At 46.1% G+C, this 12,040-nt stretch overlaps 3 protein-coding genes across 4 annotated transcripts; 2 read left to right on the top strand and 1 right to left on the bottom strand.

Annotated features, from left to right (window-relative positions):
* The first annotated feature begins 665 nt into the window (after positions 1 to 665).
* LOC110191444 (uncharacterized) lies at positions 666 to 3,119 on the top strand. The gene is made up of 3 exons (XM_020962308.2): positions 666 to 1,842; positions 1,898 to 2,028; positions 2,084 to 3,119. Exons 1-3 carry the CDS (start codon positions 768 to 770, stop codon positions 2,792 to 2,794), a joined length of 1,917 nt encoding a protein of 638 aa, XP_020817967.2. The 5' UTR covers positions 666 to 767; the 3' UTR covers positions 2,795 to 3,119.
* CenB1A (Centaurin beta 1A) lies at positions 2,840 to 11,960 on the bottom strand. 2 transcript variants are annotated; one of them, XM_020962305.2, is made up of 10 exons: positions 11,543 to 11,960; positions 6,660 to 6,776; positions 6,500 to 6,593; positions 6,274 to 6,438; positions 6,067 to 6,210; positions 5,424 to 5,719; positions 5,129 to 5,245; positions 4,908 to 5,066; positions 3,674 to 4,840; positions 2,840 to 3,619 (listed from the first exon to the last, which is right to left on the bottom strand). In XM_020962305.2, exons 1-10 carry the CDS (start codon positions 11,593 to 11,595, stop codon positions 3,433 to 3,435), a joined length of 2,499 nt encoding a protein of 832 aa, XP_020817964.1. In that variant the 5' UTR covers positions 11,596 to 11,960; the 3' UTR covers positions 2,840 to 3,432. The 2 variants fall into 2 exon arrangements, with proteins under 2 accessions (XP_020817964.1, XP_020817963.1); XM_020962304.2 differs by having other exon boundaries at positions 5,129 to 5,266; positions 11,543 to 11,936.
* On the top strand, positions 7,332 to 10,965 carry l(3)80Fg (dnaJ homolog subfamily C member 16 l(3)80Fg). Its single transcript, XM_020962307.2, has one exon. It carries the CDS (start codon positions 8,288 to 8,290, stop codon positions 10,631 to 10,633), a length of 2,346 nt encoding a protein of 781 aa, XP_020817966.2. The 5' UTR covers positions 7,332 to 8,287; the 3' UTR covers positions 10,634 to 10,965.
* Positions 11,961 to 12,040: the final 80 nt, after the last annotated feature.

The raw sequence follows: 12,040 nt of genomic DNA, 5'->3' as shown, positions 1-12,040 counted from the left end.
AATGCTTGAAATGTCAATTCCATTCAAGGGGCATGCATATTTTATAAAAATATATAAGTGGTCAATAAGAATATTTTCTAGTGGGCTATTTATCGATAGGGAGTTGGAGGTGCCCCTATCGATATGAGCCAGTGCTTGTGAATGAGTTTGGGAAAAGAAAACGTTAATTTTTAAAGATCTGTGGGTTAGATTTAATAGAAATTTAATTCGAAATTATAGAATATTTGGCCCTATCTTTTGTGATACCGTGCAATTCGCACGCGTTCATTTAAGGGCGTAAGATTTTTGTAAAAGTTTGGGTCGATTTTGCTTGTCGGGGAGGGCATAACATTTCGCCGTGGTATATACTAAAATATTCTATCCCTGATTTAGATGAAATTCCCATCAAATTGTTTTGAGTGGCTGTTCCATTTATTGAGCACTCACTTTTCTTAATGTTTTATTCAACAGTTTCTTAGCAAAACTTATTAAGGCTTTTTTGCCATTTAACATCTGAAGTATAAAATTGTTAAATTAATTTGGTAATATAAGTAAAATATAAAACTAAAGATTAACCTTAATATATTGTATTACAATTATCATAAGAAATTTTCAGTACAATTGTAAGATCGGTTTTTTGCACTATCGATGTTTGGAAAACTAGACCCAAACATCGATAGAGTCGATAGTTCTCTGATGTTTTGTCATCACTAAATGCTAGCGACGCCAACTACAACATCCATGTTATTCCGCCGACTATAAGAAATTTAGCAGAAAGAAGCGACCCTATGGACGCTCCGCCTTCGTATCCCGATTTGTCGACCTTGTGCCGCCTGTGCCTGGGGGTGCACCAGGACGCGTACGATATATTCAACGAGGACGAGGCTAATCTGTCGATCCCTGTGCGCCTAATGGCTTGCGTCGCTTTAGACGCAAAACCGACGGACAACCTGCCCAAGAAGATATGCGCCGAGTGTAGATACCAACTGGAGAAGTCCTTCCTCTTTCGGCAGCGATGCCAGGCGGCGGAGAAGAAGCTGCGGAAGCACACCCGTCTGCTGTGCCTGGGCAAGCGAAGCCGTGTCTTCTCAAAGGATCCGGATGGTGACGATTTTGACGACGATGAGCTGGAATTCGAAGACTCGATAGCATTCATAGAGCAACAGGATAAGGTTCGCCAGAAAGCCGACGAGAAGTGGCGCGCAAAGTTCAAAGAGGAGCAAGAGCAGGAGTTAAACAAGCGGTTGGTGGACTCGCGGATAAAGCTGCGGGCCAAACTTGTTCCCGAAGTACGCAAGGAGCTGGCTGAGGAGGTGCGCAGTGAGGTGAAAGAGCAGCTGGAGGCCGAGGTCCGCAGCGATGTTCGTGAAGAGCTGCGCAACGAAGTGTCTGAGGAGATCCGAAAGGAGCAGCTGGCCAAGCTCTTGGGCGAACTTGAGGTGTACCTGGCCGAGAAGAAGGCCGGTCATTGGGAGGCACTGGATGGAGAAGAGGCGGTAGTAAAGCCACCGGCCAAGGTGAAGCTTCAGAATTGTGTCAAGCAGAGCTCCAGTCCAAAAGCGAAGCCACCAGCGTTGCTGAAAATGGAAGCGGAGCAGGCCGAACGGGAGGAGGATTTCGTGCGGTGTGGCACTCCGGAAACCTCTGCCGTTGATGAGGTGGAGGTGGATACACTAGAGCTGGAGGTTGACGTACCCACGGAAAGCGAGCAGGACTTCAGAGACCTTAAAATGATCGGCGCAGGAGAAATGGTGAGGACCGAGGATGGTGAGATTTACATAATCGATGCGGATAGTGCGCAGGCCACCAAGCCTGCCTCATCGCCAGACTTTGACGAGGACAACAATATCACGTCTTACAACAGTGAGTAGGGATCATGGGTTAAAAGATTCACCATTATTGATCTGATGTTTTATAGTTAAGGAAGATGGAGAGATTCAATTCAGTGGAGATAAAACGCAATTAGACGATGTGGTGGTCTTCAATTTGGACGGCGAGATAGCTGAGGAGCAACAGGTCTATAACTTTGACGAGAATATGATCATTGTGGTAACTAAACTACTGACGTGTCAATGTGTTTTTGCTTAACATTGCCCATTTTCAGGAGAAGAACCAAACTACGCGAGACGCAGAGCCCCCTTCCAAACGAAAGCGACAGAGTGAGTTTGTGGTAAAGCAGAGCAGAGCAGAGTTGCGTGAGGGTCAACTAAAGCCTAGGAGGGTCACAGACACGATTAAGACCTTCCAGTGTAAGATCTGTCCGGTGGCCTTTGCCTCAGAGAAGTTACTGCTGAGACACCACAATATCCATATCAAAAGCATAAAGAACGGTAAAGGTGGTACACTCAAGTGTCCCGTCTGCGGATTGCAGCTGTCCTGTGCAAGTTCCCTAAAGCGTCACATGGTCATTCATACTGGGATCAAGCCCTTTAAGTGCGATGAATGCGAGGCTTCCTTCTCTCAGCGAGAGGTGCTTAAACGGCACATGGACACCCACACGGGAGCTAAGCGTCACAAGTGCCCCCACTGCTCGACGTGCTTTGCCCAGAAATCAAATCTGCAGCAGCACATCAGTCGGGTACACATGGGCAACAACAGGACCAATAAGTGTCACCTGTGCCCTCGCAGCTTCAACCACCAGTCGGGTCTGAGTCGCCATTTGGTCACCCATGCGGGCGTCATGTTCAACTGCAAGGAGTGCGAACGACAATTCAACGATCGCAGTGCCCTCCAGCGACATATTACCACCGTGCACAAGGGGCTAAAAAAGTCAGTGGATTATGGCTCCGAGCCCGAGATTAGTGAGATGGAATAAATTATCCTGTCGTGATCTTACCACACTGACAATGACCAAATAAGCTTTGAATATTTTACAACTTTATTTCGCGAACTGGAAGTGCTCACAACAGTTGGCACCATTTATCATCAACATGATAGAGTTAGAACATTTAGAATGCATGCAGCGTTAAACAGTTTAGCGAAATACAAATACAAAGTCGAACATTTGGAACAGCTCTATAACGGGTTACAATATAATATCTAGCTAGACGTACATTTTACAATATATTGTTTGTTTAATAAATACCACATAAGATGATGTACAATATGATAGGCAAATACATGTGTTTTAATAAACTCAACTCCTCTACAAATACTTTAAACTTAAGCTAAGCGCCAACAAACGGGACCTAAAATGCGCCAAGAGAAATCAAATGCAAAATACAAGGATAAAATGCAATTAATAAATCTTTGTTGTATAATCGGAAGCGCCTTTCAAGTGAGATTGCCTTCTCGAGCCTCTGCTGCGAGGACATCGAAATCGAAACCTTTTACCATTCCTGGTTAATGCATTATAAAGCCAATAACAATCCAATGTGCACCCTAGCCTACTAATCGGTACAATGTCCACAATAACGAAAGGGTCCTTTAATTTCTGCGACCCATCACCCGCTGCTAGTCAGAATTGGTGAGCGAGCTGCGCTGCGACTCCAAAGTATTGGAATCATTCCGCTGGCGTAGCATTCGCGGCTGGCTGGCGGTAAAGTTGGAGAAGTCCTTCATTACGTCCTTATACGTCTCATCCTCCCCGTTGAACTCATCGTTCAGACCAATCTCGTCATTAAGCCTTGTCAGCCGGAGTCTAAAACATTAATTCAATTAATATAGATAATAATTAATATTTATGCAATCTTACAGTGTCACAATATCGGCGTTCTTCTGGTCAACTGCAATATCCAATGCCTTCTTGCCATCACTGGAGGCCAGGTCGTAGGCTGCCTTGTGCTTCAGCAGCAAATACACCTGGGCGATGTGGCCCTTGGCCGTGGATATGTGCAGTGCACTGTAGCCCAGCTCGTCTACAGCATCGATGGCGGCTCCATTTAGCAGGAGGTACTCGCAGGCCATCACGGAGCCGGAGATCACGGCCTGGTGAAGGAACGACCGTTGCCTATCCTGGGGGTTCTTCCAGTGCTTGTCGGCGCCCAAGGCGAAGGCCATGCACATCACCGGCAGATTGTGTACTACCGAAGCCATGTAAAGCAATTGGTTGGCGTCTAGCTGAGAGAAGGGCAGCTCCTCCGGCATTTCCGTCTCCGACTCGCCTTCGGTGCTGTCTTGATCACTACCCAGAATGCCAGGCGTCTCAAAGCTGTCCAGGGCCAGGTCATCACCGATGACCAGCAAATCGTCGCGAGATATGCTCAGCGACATTGAAGGAATGTTGATGGATTCATCATCGTCGTCTTCGTCTAGCTCGTCGCCTGTCTTGGCCGTGTTATAAATACTCGGATCGTCACTTAATGTTTTGGGCAATGACCGCTGCTGTCGCCTCCGTCTTAACTTCTTAACCGCCCACTTGCGTGTCCCTCCCAGCGATAGAGTGGCCCGCTTACCGATTCCAAGTCCTGTTCCGCTGCCTCCACTGCCACCGTCCTCCGCCAGCCCTCCACTATCTATGCTTAGCACCTCGGCCGTCTCACTTGCCAGCAGCTCTTGGGGCTTAGGCATGCCGCACACAAACCGCCGCTCTACATATTTTGCCTTGATCCAGGCCTCGCGTACTCCTATCTCGCATTGCTCAGTAGGATGCTGAAGCTCGCAGTCTTCGCCAGTGCGTGCCTCATAGATGCGGTTCACCACCTCGTTGCCGAGCTCCATCATCACCTTCACGTTCTCGGTCTCCCAGGCATCCAAAGTCAGAGAGCGCACTTTGCTGTAGTGGACGCCCAGGCTGCGATGAACTCCAGAGCACTCAATGCACAGCGTTATGCCCAGATTGATAGAAGCCCATCGCGGTTCGGGGCTCCTGCAGTCGCAGCAGTACGCGTTGCCGGGTATCTTAAGGAACTCCTCCCAGTGGCTGAAAGACGGGAAGTCCGATTGGTTATGAGACATAGGATGGAAAATCAAAAGTGAATCAAACTAACATTCTTCGCTTTGCGGGTAAAGCATTGGGTGTGTTCGTCGACTGCGGTCGTGAGTGATGCGTGGTGGAGTCATGCTGGATGGCTGCTCCAATGCTGTGCTGCAGCGCGGAAATCCACAGAGAGAGCATATCGGCGGAGTCCGCCTGCAAAATGTGAGATCTGTGAACATGGAATAGAGCTGTATCAGTAGCTGTCTAAAATAAGGGATAAGAACTACTTACTTTGTCGGCGAGATGACCTCAAAGCAGAAGCGACGGTCGCCCTCGTTTACCGGGCGGACGTGACAGATGCGCAGATCCTCCTCCATGACCGAGAACGAGTCCTCATTGCTGCGTTTTCTGCAATGCGAATCCAAATCACTTCAGCGTACGGCCAACACATCACATCATATTACACCACACAACAAAAACATGACAGAAATCAAAAGTTGCAAAACAATATTAACCAAGCAAGCAGATGGGATGGGTTTTTTCGGGATGGACAAATGAGCAAAAGGAGCAAGCTGCGCGGACCCACCTGTAGACGAGCTGGTTGTCGCTCAAGTAGAACCAGCGCCGGCACCAGGTCTTGAAGCCCTTGGACTTCTTCTTGAACAGGTATCCCTCGATCTTGTTGGAGGTGCTGTTGGTGTTCGAGTCGCAGTAGCGATTGACGCTCATGTGGCGGTTCTGCATTGCCTTTTCCAGCTGCTGATAGTCACCCCGTAGCGCATTCAAGTCTTCACTGATATTCTTGAAAAACTCGTCAAAATCGTTGCACAGATCGAAGCCCTGGTGGTAGTAGGTCACGCACGCCTGATAGTAGTCCAGCAGCTGCCGAAAAAATAGTGGGGGAGATCAGCTTTAAAACGTGCCGAAAAGAAAGAATAGCAGTTATTGTTCTTTAGTTTCTCTGCACCCCCAGCGACGATCCGGCACCGAGTACTCCTGATAGGCAACTGATCGCGTTAGCCAGCGCACAAACTGACTCAACTTGCTGATCAATGCTTTTAGATATGCAACATATACATACATACAAACACGCATTTATATCGCAGTAGTGACGTCATAACAAAAACAAATCCCTTGAAGTTATTTACTCAGCGGTCGCGGGCCACTCCATTCATGGCATTTGAAAGTGATAAGAGCTGATATCTAGCGGCACCTTGGCCTTTTCTTACCGTTGACAGTATGGAGGGGACCTTGCGAGCCTGGGCCAGCGTTATATAGTTCACATAGTCCAGGGCGGTGTGCTGGAAACAGGATTTGGAGGCGGAAAGGATATTGGCAGCTTCCTGCACCTCTTGCGGTCGGTTTTTACTGGCCTAAAGGAATAACGAACATAGATTAGACACTTGTTCTCGATTGCTTATGCTATTGTTTCAGACCTGTGCGTTTTTAATTAGCGCATTGTCGTAGCCCTCGGAAACCTTAAGGAAGTGACCTTTGTAGTCCTTCACCTGGTTGATGTCGTCCTTTACAAACACACTGAGATTCTTTAGCACCGTCCTGCTAGCCTGATCCAAGAGAATCGTATGGAACTTGTTCATCTCCTGAAAAATAGGTGCAAAATGAGCCATCCGTGCCCTATTTATCCTCAGGGCTAGGCCTCACCTGGAAGCAATGTATCAGCTTGCCCAGAGCGTTGTGCGCGTTCTTGTTGTCGAGAAAGTGCTGTTGCAGATCCCACAAGGACATGGCAAAGGCGCTGTAAAATACCGAGAATCGATGACCATGAATATGCATGAGGATGGAAACTGCGCAGTGGTTGTACCTCTGGTTCTTGACATACTCCTTCCCGGAGTCGACGGCCACATTGCACAGCTTGATGATTTTCTCCAGCCGCTGCTCCAAATGTTCGATGTCAGCCTCCTCCTTGGATACAAATTGTCTGGCAAAAACAAACTGAAAACGTTAGCACAATTCTGCTGAGAGATGTAAACAACAGATGGGTCGGGTAATGGGTCTGGGATTGGGTATAGGCTTGAGTCTGCTGATGATTAAAATTGCCCGAGTTGGGTAAACATTATCTGGCAGCTTAATCAAAGAAGTTATCGCGGGGGCAGCGGCACTGCCAGTATGCGGAGCCCTCGCTCTCTCACAGAGACTGTTTATGTTGACACTTTTAATTTATGCCGCTGTATTAAAGCGTATTTGCGCTTCCAATTGTGGAAGCCTCGCCACAAAACAGAGTCTGTCCCTCGGGGGACACGCTGTTGCTTACTTTCTGGCTTTCCCCGCTTCTTCCCTGGTGCTAACCATCAATTAGTCGTGCATTGGTTTTGTTTCAATACTTTATTTGTATTTGAAAATACCTTGGGATAGGGGCTAGGAAAAAGAGAAGATCTCGAAGAGAATAAGAAATAGTTTAAGAAAGAAAATGTATTCTAGAATACAGACTCAAAATCTTGTAGGATTCTATTATTTAATTTTAAAATACATTGCAGGGTATTATAATTTTAGCCAGAAGTTTGCAACCATATAAAGTATATATATTCTTGATCAGCATCAACAGTCGTGTCGATTGAGCCATGTTCATATATCTGTCTCACGATTCTACTCAAACTTGTCTCTGTCACTCTCTCTCGCTTACTCTCTCCTTCTCTCTCTTAATCTCAATATTTTTCAGTGTGTATATCTCAATCTCTGTGTATCTCTAGAGATAGCTCTTTCTCTCGCGCTCTCACTTTCTCTGTTCTCGGGGACTATAAATACAGGGCACTAGCGTCCCGCTTGCCTCAGTCTGTCCGTGGCTTCCGTACTGTTTACATCTATAGTGATAGTGGTTCTGATAGTGATTGCCCTTCGACCGAAAAGTATTACCTGGCCATTGGAATACATCTGGACATCCAGGAAGCTCACTTCGATGATACCTAATTGAAATCAATTCTATACTGGAAGAAGATAAGCTATGACGTGTCTCCTCCACTTCGCTAAGTCTGCAGCTATGTGATTACATTATATCCTAACAGGAATCAGGCCTAGAATTGTTTTTGAAATAGTTTTTAAATACTTTAACTAAGTTCTCTGTATAAACAGCTTTAACAACAACAAGAATTTCTGACCTACTTTTGGTTTAATTTTATCCGCCTAATAGTGTTGACTAATACTTCTGACGCACACTGTAAAGATATTTCTGCGCAGGCGCGGGTTTTTCTTATAGAAAAAACCTGGAAATTGCTTAAAAAAACAATAAATAGTTTTAGATTGAAATCCCCGCCTACAATAGAATACCCGGATATTATCCTAGTTCCATCCTCCACCCAGTTCCTGGCTCATCTCTGCCCCAGTGGCGCTAACTTGGAGCAGGATGGTATATAGCATCTCCCAGTCTGCGGTCACATTGCAAATTCTAGTATTGATTCTCTCAAAACATATGTTTTCAACCAATACTGGAAGAAGATGTCAACGGGAAAATTTTGTGAACAAAATATATTAATCATATTTCTGGTCCTGTGTGCAAATGCAACAATATGTCTTTGCGCCTCGAACGACCCTTACGCCATACTCGGTGTAAGCAACACGGCATCTGCGCAGGAAATAAGGAAAGCGTACAAGGAGCTGGCCAAAGAGTGGCACCCAGACAAACGTTCCGACTCGGATTCTGTGGAGAAATTCGTCCAAATAAAATCAGCTTATGAGCTGCTAAGCGACACCGACAGACGTCGCATCTATGATCGGCATGGAGTCACCAGTGAGGATTCGCACTATTTGCAGGACAAATATGACTACAGTGAATATAATCGATATTCGTACTATCAAACGGAAGACACGTTCGGGAAGCATTTCACCATAGACCAGGACATTGTGCTCTTCCACAAGCTATCCGTCACCGCCAACTACTTTGAGAAGAATATTTTGCCAAACAGCGCCAAGAAGGTTCACGTAGTAATGTTCTATAACGATTGGTGCTTCCGGTGCAACCGAATAGTAAACGCATTTAAAAAGGTGATGGACATCCTGGAACCCCTGGGGGTTAACTTTGCCACCGTCAATGCCATACACGAGGAGTCAATTTTCCGGAAAACTGGCATAGATGAGGTCCCCAAGATGGTAGTTGTCATCGATGGGCATGTCTTTATTTACCGAGAGCATTCAATTACACCCCAAAAGGTGGTTGACTTCATCCGCAAGAAGCTACCGTTTAGAATCATGCAACGTGTGGACAGCGAAAATATTGATGATTTCCTTGGCGGATGGATGGATAACAGGGTTCGCGCCCTTATCTTGGAGCCTCGCAGTTTGATCCGGCTGCGGTACCTGCTAACTGCCTTTGAATTCAACGATCGTGTCGCATTCGGGTTTGTCGATATGAATAGTAAGCGATCAAAGGACATAATTGATCGTTTCAAGGTTAATACCAGCATGGACACACTGCTTATATTCAATGAAGAGTCGACGAGCTACGTGGCCAGTGTATGTATGCCGGACATCCCAACGCAAACACTGATAGATGTGGTTTCTTCCAATCAATATTTGGCTTTACCTAGACTATCCTCACAGGATATCCTGGAGAGTGTGTGTCCAAGGGAGTGGAACCGACCAAGGAAGCGTTTGTGCGTGGTTCTAATCACGGAAAATAACAAAAAGCACGACTTTGCAAGAGTCGCTCTCAGGCGAATTGCTCTAAATAGTGGTTACAGCTTGGAAAGAGTTCGATTCGCGTACATGTTCAAGGAGAGTCAGCCCGATTTTATCAATGCCATTTCAAAGGGATCGTTTGAGAAGAATCCCCTGCAAATTGTCATCATTTGGCGGCGAGATGATAAACATATTAAGTACGAGTGGGTCTGCGGTGCTAAGCAATATGCAAACTTTGTGAACGAAAGTTTAATCAATGCCACAAACTATGAAATTTCTTTCACAGTGAAGAGACTTTTAAAATCGTCAGAGTCGCTAAATTACGAAGCCTTTGTGGAGAAGCTGTTCAATGAGCATTCCGAAGGAATAATTACCAAATGGATGTCGCGAATGCTATATATGCTGGACTATTTATCTGATAATATAGAAGATGAGCACCTCCTGGCTGCATTTTCCCTCTTGGGAACAATTGCATTCATGTTTGCCGTTGGGTATGTGCTGATGTACTTTGTGCGGGCAGAAGAGGAAAATCTTAAGGCCCAAGGACATCTTGTTGATGGCCAAGACCAATATCATAATCAACCCGTCCCAGAACTTAAGCTTTACGAGCTGAGAGCTGAAAAATATAACGGAATGGTTCGTCTACTAAAGCCAGGTTGCCGCACATTACTCCTCATTACAGACTTGCAAAGCCGAAAAAAATTGATACCCTACTTTCACAAGGCCGTTTGGCCTTACAGAAAATCCAAGACCTTATTATTCGGACACATGCTAATTGAAAAGGGATTGCCGTGGTACTCTGAGCTCCTGCGATTGTCGCTGTGCACAAATCAGAAGTTGCAGGTTAATCCCAGGAATTGTGTGGGCACTGTAATAGCATTGAATGGCCACCGAAAATACTTTTGCATGTATCATGCCAAGCATCCAGAATCCGTTCGCGGGGCCAAGAGAATTTTGAAAATTACCAAACCGCTTTTGGACAGAAGAGAGGATCCTGAGATTGGAACTTTCCTGGATAAAGGATACTCCGAAGAGTCAGAGGCAGAGGCAAATGTCCTCCTGGAGGATCATCTACTCAACAGCCTGGATGACTGGTTAGAGAGATTGTTTGACGGGTCAACACACAAGTACTACATAAACTACTGGCCAGACTTCCCTACCAAATAATGCGTTCAAAGTGACTTTTGAATTAATTTATATATATACACCTTAAGGAAAATAAATCAACTCGATAAGTAAATTAAAATAATAAAATTAACAGGCATTGGAACTCGACAGATGGTCGGCTTTAGCCGAAACCTCACAACTAGCTAATATATAGAAAATGCGGCAATTTGCTAAACTTTAAGTTTTTTGAAAAAACTCCTCTAACATTTGTTACGTTTCCTTTGCATTGGAACACTCTCGTGTAATTGCTTAAGAAACTATCCAGTTTAATCAGCACAACCAATACCTAATATATTTATTACAAATAAATGAACCAAAAATTGTGGTTAAAATCCTTTCCTCTTTAAAGATCTATCAAAAATAGTTCATGGGAAGGGTATTCTCAGGTTCGAACTTTAAATCCGGTTGCTGTTTCCGGTTTTTTTTCATTAGGAGCTGCTGCAGGTGCTACAAGAAGTGAGAAGTGGGGATGAGGGTGCCAGTAAACGAGTTATCTCGCCGCTTTTGTGCAGCATTTACGAGGGAAAGCTTTGTCTTTGGGCGCGATTAGCCAAGAAGAGGCAATTTCGGTGAAATCTTATCAATCAGCGGCGAAACATTTGCCAGTCTAGCATCGGCAATTAAACGGTTGGCAAGACGGGGGCAACGGCAGAAAGGGAAGATAAATTCCACAGCGGTGACGGGACGGTTTCCAGTGCAAAGTTTGTTCGATGGATGATTAAGCCGCGTTTTCAGCGCTGGCTGGCAAGGGGGCGGGTGGCGAGGCCAGCTTGATAGCAACCAGTCACGCTACATGGACAGCTCTCCGGAACAATGCAAATCTCGGGCTGCCAAAAGCGGAGGCACCGATGGTGTAAACAAGGAAAGGAATCTATAGGGGCTTGGGTTCTGTGTATGGGTTATATCCACCTGAAGCGCGGCGAATCCTTCAGGCACTCCTCGAACTCGATGGTGGCGCGCATCGTGGCTCCAATCGAAGCTGAGACAGCAGCTCGGACACAATCACACGCACGTAGCACTTGCACTGTTGGCTGTTCGCTAATTGGGGCCTGCGGAATAGCTGGCCTGTTGCTGCTGCCTTCCAGGCGACGCGTTTCGAGAACCTAATTGCAGGCAGCCGGAGGCGGATGGGCTGCTTGCATCCTCGGAGGTCGACGGGCACACACGTAGAGCTCTGGCCCTGATAAGCGGAACTTGCCGATTTACGCGAGTCAATGGGCAAATTAACGAAATTCACAGCGCGGAATCCACAGACAACAAACTAAAAACGTCTCGCTTTCTATTGAACAGTGTGGCCGCGTCCAGACCGCCAAGAAATAACGCAGGGAGGCTGCGCATCTGCAGATGGTCACACCCCTTGGCGGGCTATTTTTAAAGTTGTTTACGTTATTGGTTCTCAGGTCTTGC

This window comes from Drosophila serrata, unplaced genomic scaffold (assembly GCF_035046125.1).
Source record: "Drosophila serrata isolate PLE 108 unplaced genomic scaffold, ASM3504612v1 contig_295, whole genome shotgun sequence".
Taxonomy (NCBI): domain Eukaryota; kingdom Metazoa; phylum Arthropoda; class Insecta; order Diptera; family Drosophilidae; genus Drosophila; species Drosophila serrata.
This window is presented reverse-complemented; position numbering and strand designations above follow the sequence as displayed.

Bases quoted from the DNA above. Each gene is read 5' to 3' on its own strand.
- LOC110191444 (XM_020962308.2), top strand. From the start codon at position 768: ATGGACGCTCCGCCTTCGTATCCCGATTTGTCGACCTTGTGCCGCCTG. The intron at 1,843-1,897 runs GTGAGTAGGGAT...GATGTTTTATAG, and splicing joins CAATATCACGTCTTACAACA to TTAAGGAAGATGGAGAGATT. The intron at 2,029-2,083 runs GTAACTAAACTA...GCCCATTTTCAG, and splicing joins ACGAGAATATGATCATTGTG to GAGAAGAACCAAACTACGCG.
- CenB1A (XM_020962304.2), bottom strand. From the start codon at position 11,595: ATGCGCGCCACCATCGAGTTCGAGGAGTGCCTGAAGGATTCGCCGCGC. The intron at 6,211-6,273 runs GTCTGAAACAAT...TTATTCCTTTAG, and splicing joins CGCTAATTAAAAACGCACAG to GCCAGTAAAAACCGACCGCA. The intron at 5,267-5,423 runs GTGGGTCCGCGC...CGTACGCTGAAG, and splicing joins GACAACCAGCTCGTCTACAG to TGATTTGGATTCGCATTGCA.